The 18,137-nt window shown below is 43.5% G+C and overlaps 1 protein-coding gene across 4 annotated transcripts in view; it reads right to left on the bottom strand.

Annotated features, from left to right (window-relative positions):
- PRRC2A (proline rich coiled-coil 2A) overlaps positions 1–18,137 on the bottom strand; it is a 184,656-nt gene that overhangs the window by 38,319 nt on the left and 128,200 nt on the right. For 2 of the 4 annotated variants that reach the window (XM_082264592.1, XM_082264595.1), the window contains 5 exons: positions 12,228–12,304; positions 11,942–12,103; positions 7,203–7,325; positions 6,947–7,045; positions 4,629–4,770 (listed from right to left, as the gene is read on the bottom strand). In XM_082264592.1, coding sequence (XP_082120718.1) covers positions 4,629–4,770; positions 6,947–7,045; positions 7,203–7,325; positions 11,942–12,103; positions 12,228–12,304 — 603 coding nt within the window. Of the gene's footprint in view, positions 1–4,628; positions 4,772–6,946; positions 7,046–7,202; positions 7,326–11,941; positions 12,104–12,227; positions 12,305–18,137 lie in introns of all 4 variants that reach the window. The other 2 variants (XM_082264593.1, XM_082264594.1) reach the window with 2 other exon arrangements.

The following is an 18,137-nucleotide window of genomic DNA, read 5'->3' as shown; positions in this document are numbered from 1 at the left end:
AATCGTCGGACTGCGATAAAGGCGTGGTGTGGGAAGCACACAAAGCAGTAATCAGGGGGATCTTAATTAAGAACGGCGCCCATATTAAGAAAACGAGAAGTGAAATCCTGAACTCTCTCTTTATTAGGATACATGATTTAGAATCAATACATAAAAAACGTCAAAGTTTAGAGGTAGAACAGGAATTATTTTCACTACGCAAACAAGTTACCGATCTTCTATATTTTAAAGTGAAGGCAGACCTGCAGAAGTGCCGTCAGCATACCTACATCTCAGGAGATAAATGTGGAAAACTATTGGCACACTCAGTACGGGAACAGAGGCGGGTAGCGTATATACCGCATATTCTTACCCCATCAGGACAGAAAATGTCCCTGCCACAACAGATAACTCAGACCTTTCGCGATTTTTTTGCATCTTTATATGATTTACCAGATAGTAAGGTACCGTTATCCCAAATGGACGAATATATTACGTCAGCTGAGCTCCCAGCTCTCTCGCCAGAAGTTCAACAAGAACTTGAGAGGAAAATATCTCTAGAGGAACTAAGGTGTGCACTAAACTCCATGAAGCTGGATTCGGCTCCTGGGCCTGACGGTTTTTCAGTATCTTATTATTGTAAATTTTTTCCGATACTTGGCCCTCATATGGTTTCCCTATTCAATGACTTAGGACTGAGTGCTTCTCTTCACCCTGACACCCTGAGGGCTCATATATCCCTTATCCCAAAAGAAGGGAAGGAGTTATCAGTATGCGGCAGCTATCGCCCAATATCCCTTTTAAATTCTGATTTGAAAATTTTCACGAAACTCCTGGCACTACGACTCTCGCCCCATCTGGAATCATTGATCCATCTGGACCAAGTGGGATTTATCCCAAAGAGGGAGGCAAGAGATAATACTATTAAAGTACTAAATCTTGTTCATATAGCTGCGAAATCTAATACACCTAGCATTTTTTTGAGCACCGATGCTGAAAAAGCTTTCGACCGTGTCAACTGGCGGTTCATGTTTGCAGTCTTACGACAGATTGGCTTGGGGGCAAATATGATTTCCTGGATCTCCCAAGTCTACTCTGACCCTTCAGCGCAAGTAAAGGCTAACGGGCTTCTCTCTGACTCGTTCCATATAGTTAATGGCACGCGTCAGGGTTGCCCGTTATCCCCCTTACTTTTTGTTTTGACCTTAGAACCCTTTATACGTAGGGTACGTTTAAATTCCGATATCTCAGGGATCTCGGTAGAGAAGACGGAGCACAAGGTCTCGGCATATGCCGATGACCTATTATTCTCACTAACAAAACCAATGACTTCCATACCAAATCTCTTACGTGAATTCGATATTTACGGAAGATTATCTAATCTGAAAATAAACTATAACAAATCGGAAGCCATGGGTATTGGTATAACGTCTAGTGCACTCTTCCATCTTAAATCCACTACATCGTTTAGATGGACTGATATAGCTCTTCAGTACCTGGGCGTAAACATCCCTTCGGACTTAGTCGCAACTTATAAGGTCAATTTCCCCGCTCAACTAACCAGTATAAGCGGACTCTTGGAAGGTTGGCAAACAGGGTTACATTCATGGTTCGGGAGATGCAATCTTTTAAAGATGTGCATACTCCCTAAGTTGCTCTATTTATTCCAGACACTACCGATTGCCATCCCCCCCTCTTTTTTTAAAAAAGTTCACTCGCTATTTACTCGCTTCATTTGGGCCAAAAAAAAACCTCGTATCTCCCGTGCCCAGCTTTCTTGGCCTAAGTCAAAAGGTGGTTTAGCTCTCCCAGATGTTTATAAATATTATCAGGCATCGCACTTAGGAAGAATTATTGACTGGAGACGACATTCCAGCTTTAAACAATGGGCACAGATTGAACAACTACAATCAGAGGCAGACTTAGGAGGGGCTATATGGTGTTATAAATATCTACCCCAAGATATTGTGCAACACCCTATAATCGGTTCAACTTTAAAGGTCGCGAGATCACTAATAAAACGATCAGTGCTAACTTCAGTTGATTCTCCACTGATTCCAGTACTGGGTAACCCAGCCTTTGCCCCGGGGATTACAGTTCAACCTTTACGAGACTTGAAGAAAAAGGGTTTTGGACAGGTCTCAACTTTCATTTGGGACAATAACTGGCCTACTATCGTAGGCCTTACCGACCCATCCGGCCCCTATCGTCTACCATTTTGGAACGCCATCCAGCTGCATCACTTTTTACAAACTCTTCCTGCTCCTAAGTCATTGACTAGGGACCTAACGTCGTTTGAAAAATACTGTGTGGGTAATGACGTACTACCGAATTTATTATCTAAAGTTTACCATTTATTGGCGTTGCCTCCAGAGGGCAAACGATTACCCTGCCTGGATAAATGGGAAAGAGATCTTAACTGTAGGTTCACGGTGAAACAAGAAAGGGATATCATTACATTGGCATTGGAAACCCCCGTTTGTACCAAAGTGAAGGAAATGAATTATAAATTACTTACGAGATGGTACCGGGTGCCTTTTTTATTGAATAAGTTTTCTGCAAGTCTCTCAGATCAGTGCTGGCGATGCCAGGAGGAACCGGGGACCATCTTACATATTTTTTGGGAATGCCCTCGCCTGGCTCATTTCTGGGGAGAGGTGTATGCGTTAGCCCAAGAATTCTCTGAGAGGGAGATCCCGAATAATGCGGCTTTTTTTTTACTGCATGTTTCCACCCTGCCCTTTGAGAGTTACAGGAAATCCATCCTGTTCCATATTTTGAACGCAGCTAAATCTTGTATACCCTTACGTTGGAAAACACCTCTTCCTCCAACGATCAGTGATTGTGCCCGAAAAATTGAAGATATTAATAAAATGGAAGACTTGCGTCTCTCTGCACAATTTAAAAAGCAATTTTATAATAAAACATGGGGCGCATGGAACAGGTTTGTCTTAACAGAACGGGGGAAGAATTTACTATGCTCCGAGAGTTTAACAGCCATTACTGAGTTAGAAGGTCAGGGAATTAGTCCCTAGGTTTGAGTAGTACTATTCTGGGTGAATCCAAGGTGGCCTCCCCTTCCCCCCTTTTCCTTTTTTTTTTTTTTTTTTTTTCTTTTTGGGTTTTGTTTTGTTTCGGTTTTGTTGATATATCACATTAAAGTGATGGATATGCAAGAAAAATGATGTATTGATTTGTAAATAACCTGTAAGTGTGATCTCGCATAAATAAAATATTTGGAAAAAAAAAAAGACAATTTTGAATAAAAAACTAAATATTTTTTACATTCTGCTATAAAACATATCCAATAAAACATTTTTTTAACCACTTAAAGTGGTTGTAAACCCACTTTGTTGACATTTACCTATAGGTAAGCCTATATTAAGGCTTACCTATAGGTGCTATAAATATCTCCTAAACATGCAACGTTTAGGAGATATTTACAGTGCATGCAGCCGATGACGTCATCGGCGCATGCGCTCTGAAGGAACGGCCACCCGTGCCGTGAACTGCCAGTGATGTAATCGCGCCTCCGGCCAATCAGATGGCCGGAGGATGTGATCCAGGAAGCAGGAGGGCCGAAAATGTCAGCCGTCCGGTCGGCACTGCGGGGGCTTCGTTTTTAGGCAAGTACTTCATAATGAGCTAGTATGCGATGCATACTAGCTCATTATGCCTTTGTCTTTACAGGTTTTTTTTTTTTTTTTTTCAAATATCTTTTCAGCGGGTTTACTCCCTCTTTAAGGACCAAGCCTATTTCTGACACTTGTTGTTTACAAGGTAAATTCAGTATTTTTTGCTAGAAAATTGCTTAGAACCCCCAAACATTATATATACTGGTATTTTTCTTTTTTTTTAGCAGAGACACTAAACAATAAAATGAAGATCATTGCAATACTTTATGTCACACTGTATTTTGCAGCAGTCTTACAAACGCAATTTTTTTTTAGAAAAAAATACACTTTTTTTTAAATTAAAAAAAGAAGAAAACATTAAAGTTAGCCTAAGAGATCTCCAAGTTTCTCATCTCTACTTTTCAGGTAAGCTGACAGATCGCTCCCTCTTTACAGAGCTCTGTGTTGACTGCAAAAATGGAACCTTGGGTTGTGATTGTACACAGCCAATCAGCAGGTCCTGGCCCTGAATCATTGACTGGGACTTGTTGACAGGCTCCCAGAAGTAGGCAGCAACATACGGGTACATCGCTTTGCCTACAGCAGCCGCTCGTGTGCAGTACATTGTGGGCAGGCGGTGGCTAAGTGGTTAGGGTAAACAATCTTCAGCTTCCCCTCATAATTACCCTAAGCCCCATCTAGATCCACCGTTGTGCACAAGAGCAGCGTCTCTCTCCCTCCTCATTGGCACAGAGAACAGCGGGAGCCATTGGAAGGAGCAGGGGGAGGGGCTGAGCCACACTGTGTGTCTATAGATACACAGAGCCAGGTGCCTCTATAGCAAGTGGCTTGTTATGGTGGGCACTCAGCGTAGGGGAGCTGCCAGGAGCGCCGGAGGGGGGCCTGAGAAGAGGATTGAGGCTGCTCTGTGCAAAACCATTACACAGAGCAGGCAAGTATAACATGTTTGTTATTTTAAAGAAAAAAAAAACTAAGGGTTTCCAATCACATGAATAGCTTTCTGCAAACACATACCTGGCAGGTGAGATTTCCCCCCCTCAGATACAGCAGGCGACTGGCTAATCTGCAGAGGATCCAAGGAGGGCCCAGTGGAAGCTGAATGCGCTTGGAGATGCCAGGACTGGGAAGAGGGGCCAGTCTGCAAGTTAACAGGGATCTTTTAAGGAGGATAAAAGTAAAAATAAAAATTAAAATCTTAAAATGTAACTGAAGGCAAAAATGTTCTTTAGGTGTCGATAAAGTGGAGAGGAATTCAAAATAAAATTGTACATCCAAAATGCAATGGAACATTTAGTCAAGGGTTAAACAAATAGTATAAACATGAATAAGCACAATGTTAACCTCAAAACAAAAATAATGTAATCAAGATATACACGCACTGACCACTTTTTTAGGTACACCTGTTCAATTGCTTGGTAACACAAATTGCTAATCAGCCAATCCCATGGCAACAACTCCATGTATTAATGCATAAAGAGATGATGAAGACAACTTACTTAAGTTCAAACTGATCATCAGAATGGGGAGGAAAGGGGATGTAAGTGACTTTGAACGTGGCATGGCTGTTGGTGCCAGACGGGCTGGTCTGACAATTTCAAAAACTGCTGATCTACTGCGATTTTCGCACACAACCCTCTCTCGGCTTTACAGAGAATGGTCCAAAAAGAGAAAATGTCCAGTGATTGGCAGTTGTGTGGAGGAAAATGCTTTGTTGATGTCAGAGGAGAATGGGCAGACCAAGGTATGCAACCAAGGTCTGCAGAATACCATCTCTGAACACACAACACATCAAACCTTGAAGCAGATGGGCTATAGCAGCAGACAATCACACCGGGTGCCACTCCTGTCAGCTAAGAACAGGAAAATTAGGCTACAATTCGCACAGGCTCATCAGAACTGGACAATAGAAGATTTGAAAAACGTTGCCTGCTCTGATGAGACTCGATTTCAGCTGTGACATTCAGATGATAGGGTCAGAATTTGGCGTGACCAAGAAAGCATGGATCCATCCTGCCTTGTGTCAATGGTTCAGGCTGGTGGTGGTGTAATGGTGTGGGGGATATTTTCTTGGCACACATTGGGCCCCTTAGTACCAATTGAGCATTGTTTAAATGCCACGTCCTACCTGAATATTGTTGCTGACCATGTCCATCCCTTTATGACTACAGTGTACCCATCTTCTGATGGCTCCTTCCAGCAGGATAATGCACCATGTCACAAAGCTCCAATCATCTCACCACTGGTTTCTTGAACATGACAATGAGGTCACTGTACCCCAATGGCCTCCAAACTCACCACATCTCATCCAATGGAACACCTTTGGGATGTGGTGGAATGAGAGATTCCCATCATGGATGTGCAGTCGAAAAATATGATGTTATGTCAATATGGACCAAAATCTCTGAGGAATGTTTCCAACACCTTGTTGAATTTATGCCATGAAGCATTAAGGCAGTTCTGAAGGAAAAAGGGGGTCAAACCCCGGTACTAGCAAGGTGTACCTAATAAACTGGCTGGTTAATGTACAACTTATCACGCATGAGTTTCCAAAAACTAGCGCATGTAACGGTGATCAGAACACCTGTCAGTTTTTGTTGCTATCTGTACCATCATTGGGGAGATTCACTCTCTATTTGTCCTGTTTACCGTCAAAAGGAAATCCCAGATTTTGAGTTTACAATAAAACACGAACAGAGGGGGACGTTAGTTTTGGTGACACACCTGGATTCCTTCACTTTGGAGGGATTTCCTCTTATTTCCTGTTTTGGCTATGGGACAGGAAGTAAAGGGAAATCTCCCCAATGAGACACGAGTGGCAAAGAAAGAAAAAAAAATTATAATACTTCCTTACTTCATCCAAAATGAAAAAAAAAAAAAAAAAAAAAACAGTTTTTTGGCTTTAGTTACAGTTAAAGCTGCAATGTAGGTTTATGCTGAAATAACTGAAAAATACCAACCGTAAATGTAAGATGCCTATAAAACCGACAGCAAGGTTGGACCCTTAGGAGATGTCCCTAATTTCCAGGGTAGTAGACAAACCACCTCCCCAGCTCATATTCAACATAAAGCCAATGAGCAAACCATTACTAATGCAAATTCTGACTTCCAGAACGTAAGCAGCTGCATGAGAACCATAAAAGTCCAGGAGAGCTGTCTGCAGGCATACTATAACAAGTACAGTACAATCTGGCACCTTATGTTGTCTACAATTTATCAGGAGTCTGGATAATTTTTTGGCCATTACAGGTGTAAACACCTAAGATTCCAGGTACAAGAGGAACAGCAATATTTCAACAAGAGCAACAGGTAACAGCAAATTCCTGAGGACTTACCATGCCAGAATACCGGCTTGCAGTGCCATCCATGCCAGAATACCGGCTTGCAGTGCCATATGTGTCCCTGCCATGCTTGGTCCCTTCAGCATGAGCACACTAGTAGATTTGTGAAGGTGCCAAGAAAAAAGAGAAATTGCAGAAGATAAGATAAAAGTAGATGAAGTCAGGCATGTGACAGGCCATTAGGAGGAACAGGCGGCCAATAAAAACTGGGCCAATTTACAAATAGCAATGTAAATATTTTAGTCCTTACCTTAGGATTTGGAGACTGAGGAGCGGAGGAGAGAGAAGACGGTGTGCTGGGTCCTCGTGGACATTCTGATGCAGGCTTCTGGGTACGCTCCATCCCAATTGGATCAGGAGGCATTCCTGATAACTATAAATAAATGGCAGAGATTTGTTAAAGTATACCAAAATTCTAGTATGGTGGGACTTTGAATATACCACTGGTGATCATCAAATATAATAAAATCCAACTTGCATAAAAATGAACAATTTTATTGAAAATAGGTAACAATTCTGATGTAACATTTGAAGGCATCATATAAAAAAGGTGTAATATGATCATTCTTTAAACTTTCGATATACAGTGGATACGGAAAGTATTCAGACCCCCTTAAATTTTTCACTCTGTTATATTGCAGCCATTTGCTAAAATCATTTAAGTTCATTCTTCTTCCTCATGAATGTACACATAGCACCCCATACTGACAGAAAAACACAGAATTGTTGACATTGTTGCAGATTTATTAAAAAAGAAAAACTGAAATATCACATGGCCCTAAGTATTCAGACCCTTTGCTCAGTATTTAGTAGAAGCCCCCTTTTGATCTAATACAGCCAGGAGTCTTTTTGGGAAAGATGCAACAAGTCTTTCACACCTGGATTTGGGGATCCTCTGCCATTCCTCCTTGCAGATCCTCTCCAGTTCTGCCAGGTTGGATGGTAAACGTTGGTGGACAGCCATTTTTAGGTCTCTCCAGAGATGCTCAATTGGGTTTAAGTCAGGGCTCTGGCTGGGCCATTCAAGAACAGTCACGGAGTTGTTGTGAAGCCACTCCTTCGTTATTTTAGCTGTGTGCTTAGGGTCATTGTCTTGTTGGAAGGTAAACCTTCGGCCCAGTCTGAGGTCTAGAGCACTCTGGAGAAGGTTTTTGTCCAGGATATCCCTGTACTTGGCCGCATTCATCTTTCCCTCGATTGCAACCAGTCGTCCTGTCCCTGCAGCTGAAAAACACCCCCACAGCATGATGCTGCCACCACCATGCTTCACTGTTGGGACTGTATTAGACAGGTGATGAGCAGTGCCTGGTTTTCTCCACACATACTGCTTAGAATTAATGCCAAAAAGTTCTATTTTGGTCTCATCAGACCAGAGAATCTTATTTCTCACCATCTTGGGAGTCCTTCAGGTGTTTTTTTAGCAAACTCCATGCGGGCTTTCATGTGTCTTACACTGAGGAGAGGCTTCCGTCAGGCCCCTCTGCCATAAAGCCCCGACTGGTGGAGGGCTGCAGTGATGGTTGACTTTCTACAACTTTCTCCCATCTCCTGACTGCATTTCTGGAGCTCAGCCACAGTGATCTTTGGGTTCTTCTTTACCTCTCTCACCAAGGCTCTTCTCCCCCGATAGCTCAGTTTGGCCGGACGGCCAGCTCTAGGAAGGGTTCTGGTCATCCCAAACGTCTTCCATTTGAGGATTATGGAGGCCACTGTGCTCTTAGGAACCTTAAGCAGAAATCTTTTTGTAACCTTGGCCAGATCTGTGCCTTGCCACAATTCTGTCTCTGAGCTCTTCAGGCAGTTCCTTTGACCTCATGATTCTCATTTGCTCTGACATGCATTGTGATCTGGAAGGTCTTATATAGACAGGTGTGTGGCTTTTCTAATCAAGTCCAATCAGTATAATCAAACTAGAGCTGCACGATTAATCGTATGAAAATCGCGATCTCGATTCACCCCTCCTGACGATCTAACCCTGAAATATGCTCGATTCTTTGCATAGCTGCATAGCAGAGAGAACAGCTGTGGAAAAAAAAAAAAAAAGCCTCCCGGCAAACAGCTATCAGCAAAGTCTCCCAGTAACTATAAACAAAAATGATTACATTGTATCTTTTCCTTCCCTCTGCCAGGGAGAAAGGAAGTTTAACCTCTTAAAGACTGGATCTTTTTCTGACATTTGTTGCTTGCAAGTTAAAATCAGTTTTTTTTGCTAGAAAAGTACTTAGAACCCCCAAACATTTTATATATTTTTTTAGCAGAGACCCTACAGAATAAAATGGCGATTGTTGTAATATTTTATGTCACACTGTATTTGCGCAGCAGTCTTTCAAACGCAATTAATAGACTTTAATGAATAAAAAAAAAAAAACTTAACAGTAAAGTTATCCAAATTTTTTTTTGTTACACAGAGAATCGTGATCTTTATTCCAAGCTAAAAAATCGTGATTCTCATTTTGGCCAGAATCGTGCAGCTCTAAATCAAACACAGCTGGACTCAAATGAAGGTGTAGAACCATCTCAAGGATGATCAGAAGAAATGGAAAGCACCTGAGTTAAATATATGAGTGTCACAGCAAAGGGTCTGAATACTTAGGACCATGTGATATTTCAGTTTTTCTTTTTTAATAAATCTGCAACAATGTCAACAATTCTGTGTTTTTCCGTCAGTATGGGGTGCTATGTGTACATTCATGAGGAATAAGAATGAACTTAAATGATTTTAGCAAATGGCTGCAATATAACAAAGAGTGAAAAATTTAAGGGGGTCTGAATACTTTCCGTACCCACTGTATGTCCTTGAGAGGGATCTACGCGTTTCGTGGCCACACTGCTTCCTAAGGACCAATACAGACAAAGATGGTTTTGATTGGTATTATTATATGGGGATTCACTTTAGTACTTACCTGCTAGGTTTAATCGTCACAGGCATATTCCGTGGCACTGGCTGCCCTGGGATACTTCTCCCATGGGCCGGCAGGTATATTGAACTGACAGCAGCTATTTCTATTATCTTTAACCCCCTGTCTTAACCCCAGACTTCTTGAGGGTAAGATTTTTGAGTTATTTGCATATCACACATGGGGGTTGTAATATATAATTTAATGTACAGATGTCAAGGTGTATAGTTTAGTCATATGGCCAATTTGTGTTTCTTTTTCTGTAGAAGTGCTTTTATGACAACATCTTTGTCTGTATTGATCCTTGTGTCCTGAGGAAGCGGTGTTGCCGCAAAATGCGTAAACCCCCCTTAAAGACATACATTGAAAGTGTAACGAATTATCGTGTTACTACTTTTTTTTTCTACATCTTCAAATGTTACATCAGAATGGTAATCTTTTTTCAAAAAAGATAATTTTTATGCAAGTTGGATGTTTTAATATTTGATGGTCACCAGTAGTATATTCAATCCTACTAGAATTTTGCTATGCTATATACACTATATTACCAAAAGTATTGGGACACCTGCCTTTACACGCATATGAATTTAAATGGCATCCCCAGCCTTCGTCCGTAGGGTATGGAGTTGGCCCACCCTTTGCAGCTATAACAGCTTCAACTCTTCTGTGAAGGCTGTCCACAAGGCTTAGGGTTGTGTCTATGGGAATGTTTGACCATTCTTCCAGAAGTGCATGTGAGGTTAGGCACTGATTTTGGAAAGAAGGCCTGGCTTGCAGTCTCCACTCTAATTCATCCCAAAGGTGTTCTATCGAGTTGAGGTCAGGACTCTGTGCAGGCCAGTCAAGTTCCTCCACCCCAAACTCGGGTCATCCATGTCTTTATAAACCCTGCTTTGTGCACTGATCCAAATCATTTGGTGGAGGGAGAAATATGGGGTGGTGGTGTTTTTCAGTGGTTGGGCTTGGCCCCTTCGTTCCAGTGAAGGGAACTCTTAGGGTGTTAGCATACCAAGACATTTTGGACAATTTCATGTTCCCAACTTTGTGGAAACAGTTTGGGGTTGGACCCTTCCCTTTCTGTTCCAACACGACTGCACACCAGTGCACAAAGCAAGGTTCATAAACATAAAATGTAAACATCCCTTGTAATAGAGATGAGGATGACCGGTCCTCTTTATATAAAGATATATGGTCAAAACACCCCAAATCTCTCATTTACCTTTAAAATAAACTTTTGCTTTAAAAAAAAAAAAAAAATTATGGCCCGGGAACCAGGAGGGACGTCAGTTGTTGCTTCAGTCCTCCAGGGGCATAGAGACGACTGACGGTAAATTTGGCCTAATTTTTCTCATAGCCCAGCTAACGACAGAAATCAGAGCGCTACTGGGCTTTACCGATGGGTCAGGTAAGCCCGGGAAGTGGCGTCAAGGGGAGGGGGGCACCCCTTCCACCGCTTCGAAAAGTGATCCCGTTGCGAATCTGCCTGCAGGACCACTTTTATGTGAAAGAGAACTGGCCATAATAAAAAACAACCCCAGGGTATTAAACGTCAACGTAATGACATATTTTTACTATGGGCTGGACGGCAAGTGGTTTAGACACTAGAAGCTGACCCCACATCTTGTAGATGGCAAAATACCCAAATACATGTGCAAACCTAGGGTGCTGTGTTCCTCAATAAACAAAGGAGAAATAATGTGCAAAAAATGCAGGCACTGGCTTTTATAACCCCCCCCCCCCATCGACACCTATTCCAAAAAAGCATTATTATTTTACAATTAAACCTGTATTGAGAGACTACTGTTGACCTCTCAGGTTCTATGCTGACCTGTTGCTTCACCCACTCTGACTCACTGACCTGCAATAAGCATGCAGATCAGGAAACTTCTGGTCCTTATTTGCACACTTATTGGCAGGTCAATGACTCAATGCACTGACCAAACATGGCCAGCATGACATAGGCAGCTAGCATCTTCATATTGCATTGTCAGGAAAGTTTCTTCACGTTTCTCTTTAAGCTCCATTCATTTTGTAAATAGCACAACAAGGAGGTGAAGTATGGTGGCAGAGCACTATATAGACTTGTAATTACCAGAATGTGTCCATGTGGCGGTGGACCTGAGGACCCTGGGCGCACTGATCTCTTGCCCATTTCAGGCTTCATCCCACCATCAGGAGAGCTGCGTTGACTACAACTACTGGAAGAGAGCTGCGAATCACTACTTAGATCAACACCACTGTCTGACTGGCTCATCTGAGAGCAAAAAGAGGAAAAGAAAAAGGTGTATGTATTGATCGCATGATGTTCTTCAAGGTGACAAAAATGTTTTTGTTTTTATTTTTACAATTACTGCCATGTCACCATTATGTATAGTTACCTCAGTATTAATATGGTCTTCATAAGAGTCCATCCATGGCTCCACTGGGTAGGAACGAACGAGCTTCCCTCTGTCATCTGAGTTTATAGTTAAAAAAAAAGAAAAGAAAAGAAAAAAAGAAAAGGGAATTGAAGCCATTAGGAAAACAATGTAAGAATGAATAAAGAAAGACAACTGCAAATGTTTTGGGAGGCAATACAAAGAATAACGAGTTATAAATTGCTACAACCAATTCGATCCCACTTTTTAACAGTAGAAAATTCTGAAGCAGTCGCAGCAGGTTTGCTAAGAGTTACTGCAATTTGTACACTGACAATTCGCTCATCCAAGTAAGTCACAAATACACCTTTTCAAAAACGGTTATACCTCTATATATAAAGTAATCGTAACCTTTATTTATAAACCATCCCGTACCTTCACACTAACGGGTATTTGTTGGCATTAGGAAGATTAACTACAGTATATGGGTTACTACAAGGCTTCATCCTTTATCTGTAGTTAACACTGTGAAAGAGAGGGGGTTATGGGAGGTAAAGGAAGTACTTGGTTCCCCTGCTGATTAATGTTTTAGGGTCGGTTCACAGCAGGATCATAATGGAACGTGTGTGTTCCTATGAGATTCCCATGCATTCCCACGTGGTGCATTTTGCAACCTGTTCAGATCACGGAAAAAGTAGTGCTTGCATTGCATTTGGGGTGTCCTTACCAATCCATTGCACCCGCATGCCTTGGAACATACTGCAGAAATCACGCACAGAACGTGCATTTTCCACACTGCGTTCTGATGTGATCCAGTCGCTGTTAAATGGGATTCATGACTGCAACTAGCCTGAACCTTTCATTGTAACAGAACCTTATAAAGTGAACTTGAACTCAAAAAGTAAAGGTTTGCTAAGCCATAAAGAACATCTAGAAGTATTAATTGTTGCTAAGCAGTACCCGGTAAAAATACTTTGTCTAGAATTCCACTTTAGCAGTGCACTTTGACATGCAACTTTGCCCAAGCACACCTGTTCTGTAGCCTCAAAGCTGTATATATGTGCAGTGTGAGATCATCTAAAGGCACTGCTGGCTTCAACTGCTATTCTCATGAAATGAGGAGTGAAATCTCCCTATTGTGTTCTACTTGCTTTTCTCCTGATGGCTTGCTGGAGTGAAAGGATCTCCCTGCTAAAAAGGCTCCTGGGGGTTAGTGACTGGGGCAGGGATTACCTTTGGGCTCCCTGCGGCGGTTCTCGTGCTGGGGAGTGGATGTTTTATCATCCGTGGACATGCTTCCGGATCGGGCCAAAAATTTAGGCCGCGTCTTTGCGGCCTACTCCCGGCTGACGGACCAAGCTGTTCGAGCTGCAGATGGGCATCCACTTCCTGCCCCCCCCCCCCTCCCCTGGGTGGACGGCTTCCCTGGGGCTCGCGTCCTGGCAGCTGGGCACCCTTAAAAATTTAGGTTGCGACTTGCGGTCTATGCAGCTGCTTTGGGGCTGCCCCAGTGAGTTTAGCTGAAGCCTCAAACTCTCTCCCTTGGCATCTGTAGGACTATGAATCCAGGCAAATGCAGCTGGACCTCTACTGAAATTCAGCCTGAGGACTGCTGGGCCATATGGTCAGCCTGGCGCCTCCCTTGAACCGGGTGGCGCTGTGGGGGCAATTCATTTTTAGTGGCAGTGTAGCAGCCATTATTGTGTGGGTGAGGCTACTCAGCCTGCGTGCCTGCATCCAGACGAATGCCCCCCCCCTTTTTTTTTGCAGGGTTTAATAGGTAGTCCTTTTGTGGACCTTTGGCCAGCATCCCCTTGCGGGACCGAGGACGACGGCTTATGTTTTTAGGATGAGCTTAGTATATAGCATACATGGGAGATGCTGCTGCTGCGTCAAGAGGCGCCAGTCCCCTTGGTGCCCGCAGATCCTTTGAAGTGGCAAACATTTTCCCGCCTACTGTGACAAAACTGACGCGAGTCAGTGGAGTTGTCCTAAACGCTATATGGGGGTGCCTAAGCGTTTCAAATGATGGAATCCCTTGGGGAGTCTGTTAAATAATTTGGCAGTTCCACCTCTTGTGGACTCTCAGGTCTCCGGGCTGAATAAATCCACCCTAATTCCGGTGGAGGAGTCTCTGGTTTTTAAAAAAATACTTTTGACAGGAAAGCCGAGACTTTGGTCCGCCTCATGTTTACTGTGGCCGGATCGGTCCTTAGGGCGGTGTTCACTATAGTATTGGTGTCCCAGACTTTAACGGAGTGGGCAAAGCTTTTGCGCCAGGCTCTGGAGGGGGAACAGCTTCTCCCTGCCTTTGCGGAGCTGGTGGACCAGTTGGTCCAGGGGTTTCAGTTCGTCTGTGATGTCTCTCTGGATGCAGCTCTCTTAGTCTCTAGGCCACATGTGTCAAACACAAGGCCCGCGGGCCGAATCCGGCCCACCAGGCTATTTCATAAGGCCCTTCACCCTCTCCTGTAGCATCCCCTCATCTCTGCCTTCCCTGGTCTCAACATTTAGCATACTCTGGCATGCGGGTGCTGGGCTTGATGGTGTCTACCTTCGAGGCGGTTTGGTTCGCACAGTTTCTCACAAGACCTCTGCTAAGAGATTCTTGCCATGTGGGGCTGTTGAGCCAAGGTAAAAGAAGGTCTCCGATTTGGTGGCTTCGCTCTCCGACACTTTGACAGGGAAAAATCTTCCTTCCCATGTACTGGGCGGTGGTCACCACAGATGCCAGCCTGTCCGAGTGGGGTGGCGTTTTTTGGCACGGATTGTGCTCAGGGGGTCTGGACTCTGAAAGAATCCAGACTACCGATAGATATACTGGACATTTCCTCCGGAGGGGTTTCATCAGTTTTGTCTCCAGTGGGGAACTCCCGTGGTGGTCCTGTTGGTCTCTTGCCTCAACCGGAAGATGCTTAGGTTTGTGGCAAGGTCTTGGGATCCTCTGGCCGAGGCCACAGGCCCACAGGTGGCTCCTTTGGGGCCAGTATAGTCTGCTATATGCATTTCCTCTTCTAGATCTTCTGCCAAGATTCCTTCGTAGGTTCGAGGAAGAAGGGATTACGGCCATCCTGTGGCTCCAAACTGGCCTCGCCGGTCTTGGTACACAGATCTGATACAGTTGGTCGCCGATGTTCCTTGGAGACTTCGAGGAGATCTGTTGGCCAAATACTCCATCTTACCTTACAGTCGCTGGCTTTAACGGCTTGGTTGTCAGAAGCCTGGTGTTGAAGTAAAGAGGGTTGTCTGAATCGGATTTCCACACTGCTGGAAGCTAGTAATTCTACTTCTTAACGTTGCGTCTGAGGAGCGTACTTTACGGGTGTGAATCTCTTGGGGTTCACCCCCACTCCTTTTCGGTGACTCGAAGTTTGGCCTTCCTCCAATCAGGTGTTGAGCAGCATCTGGCCTCGGGTACCATTAAGGGCCAGGTTCCGCCTTGGCAGTTTTCTTCCAACATCATCTGGCTACGCATTCTTTGGTTCACATCTTTGTTCAGAGGTCCGCCACTTGGCTTCCCCAGTGTGGTCTCCATTGTCCTCGTGGGATCTCAACTTGGTGCTGTCGGTTCTTCAGTAACCGTTGTTGGAAAATATTTGCGAGATTTCTCTGTTTAAATTGTCCCAGAACATAGCCTTCTTGATGGCGTTTCCTTCTGCATGTAGGGTGTCGAAGCTGGCAGTTTTGTCTTATCGTTCACTTTACTAGGTAGTTCACGGAGATAAAGTGGTGCTTCGTCCCTGTCAGTCGTTCCTTCCTAAGGTCGTCTCTGGTTTCCATTTAATTGAAGACATTGTGTTGCCTTCCTTGTGCCCTAAGCCCAAGCTCCCTAAAGAGATTGCCTTACATTCTTTGGATGTGGTTTGGGCAATCAGGATGTACTTGGCGGCAACTGAGTCTTCTGAAAATCGGATTCCCTGTTTGTCCTTACTGGTGGACCCAGTAAGGGGCTGGCCGCATCTTCTGCAATCATTTTCAGATGGATCAGGCAGACAGTGGTGGAGGCATTCTACAAGGGCACTTAGTGCCCTCTTAGGCCTTCCGTCATCAGGCCTCAGTGGTGCAGGTTTGCAAGGTGGCCACCTGGTCGTCCATGTACACTTTCACAAAAATTTAAAAAGGTGGAGGTGTTGGTATCTGTGGATGCTGCTTTTGGCCGCAAGGTTTTGCAGGCCTCTGTTGGAGACGATTAGACCTCTGAGGGTGTATTTTTTTGTCAGGTGAGCTCGTTGTTTCCTGGTTAGCTATGTATGTATGATTATTGCTGTGTTCTTCCCACCCCTCATGTTGGCACCGCTTTGGGACGTCCCAAGGGTCAAGAAGATATGGAGTTGTGTCCGCCAATGAACGAAAGAGAAAACTGGATTTTTGGCTTACTGTAAAATCCCTTTCTCTGATGTTCTTCACAGGACACAGCACCCTATCTATTGAGTTGGGTTATATGTTCTTCTGACACTGCTTGTTACAAAACTGAAGTCCTATAGAGTATACTGGGACTGCCCTATAGGCGTAGTTAAACTTTTTTCCGCCTATCGGTCTACTCCTGTAGGGAGCAGCATAAACCCAAGGGTCAAGAAGATATGGAGCTGCGCCTGTCAATGAACATAAGAGAAATATATATTTTTTTTTTTTTGCTTTTGGCGATAAAAGATCCAATAAAACATTTCTTAATTTAAATTTCGATTTCTTTAAAATCAAATTTCTTCATTAATTTTGGCAAAAATGCATTCTGCTACAGGTCTTTGGAAAACAAAAATCCCAAAAAGTATACATTGGTTTGTGTGAAAGTTATAGCGTCTACAAACTATGGTATATATATTGGAATTTTTTATACTACTAATGGCTGTGATCAGCGACTTAAAATGGGACTGCAATAGCGTGGCAGACAATCTGGCACTAAATGACTCTGGGGGGGACTGCCATTGACATCAGCAGTGACCAGTGCTAATAATATGCACTGTCACTGTACTAATGACAATGGCTGGGAAGGGGTTGACATCTACGGTGATCAAGGGGTTAATGTGGTTCTAAAGGTAGCTTTTTTTACCTTAATGCATTAAGATGAAAAAAATGTTCTGTGTGCATCAGCCCCATCTCGATCCTGCGATGTTGCACCAGAGCCTCGGCTGTCCGGGACTCTTCCCCATCATTGGCTAAGACAGAAGCGGATACCACTGGTTCCCGCTGCTGTCAATCAAAGTCAGTGAGCCAATAAAGAAAGACAGGGGATGGGGCTTAGCCTCAGCTCTGTGTCTGAGCTTGCCATGGTGACACTCGGCAGGAGGGAGGGTCAAGGAGCACTGGCGAGGGACCCGAGAAGAGTAGGATCTGGGCTGCTCTGTGCAGAACCATTACAGGTAAGTATAACGTGTTTGTTATTTTTAAACAAAAAATACAAGACTTTAATATCACGTTAAATGTGTGCTTAACAATGTTTACTGTCTCCTGTTTTTACTAAGCAATGAGACGATTTTGCAGGGTGAAATATAATGGCGCATCCCTGCTGACAGTGGAGAGCCCTGTGGTATTTACCTACATAGGGCTCTCTTCTGTCATTCACTCACCCATTCAGCGGTTTCGGCCATAAATCATTGGCCAGGACATGATGACTAGCTTGTGCTGTAGCGAATGACAGCACAGCCGGAGCGGCGGGCACGCGCCCCCTACCTGGAAATACATAATCACTTACAGTACCTTGAAAAAATATTCATACCCCTTGAAATTTTCCACATTTTGACATGTTACAATCAAAAAACGTAAATGTATTTTATTGGGATTTTATGTAATAGACCAACACAAAGTGGAAAAGAATTGTGAAGTAGAAGGAAACTGATAAATGGTTTTCAACATTTTTTTTACAAATAAATATCTAAAAAGTGCGGTGTGCATTTGTATTCAGCCCCCTTTACTCTGATACACCTAACTAAAATC

This window comes from Pelophylax lessonae, assembly GCF_965119305.1.
Source record: "Pelophylax lessonae genome assembly, chromosome: 7".
Lineage (NCBI taxonomy): Eukaryota > Metazoa > Chordata > Amphibia > Anura > Ranidae > Pelophylax > Pelophylax lessonae.
Note: the sequence above shows the minus strand (reverse complement) of the source record. Positions and strands in the feature narration are given on the sequence as shown.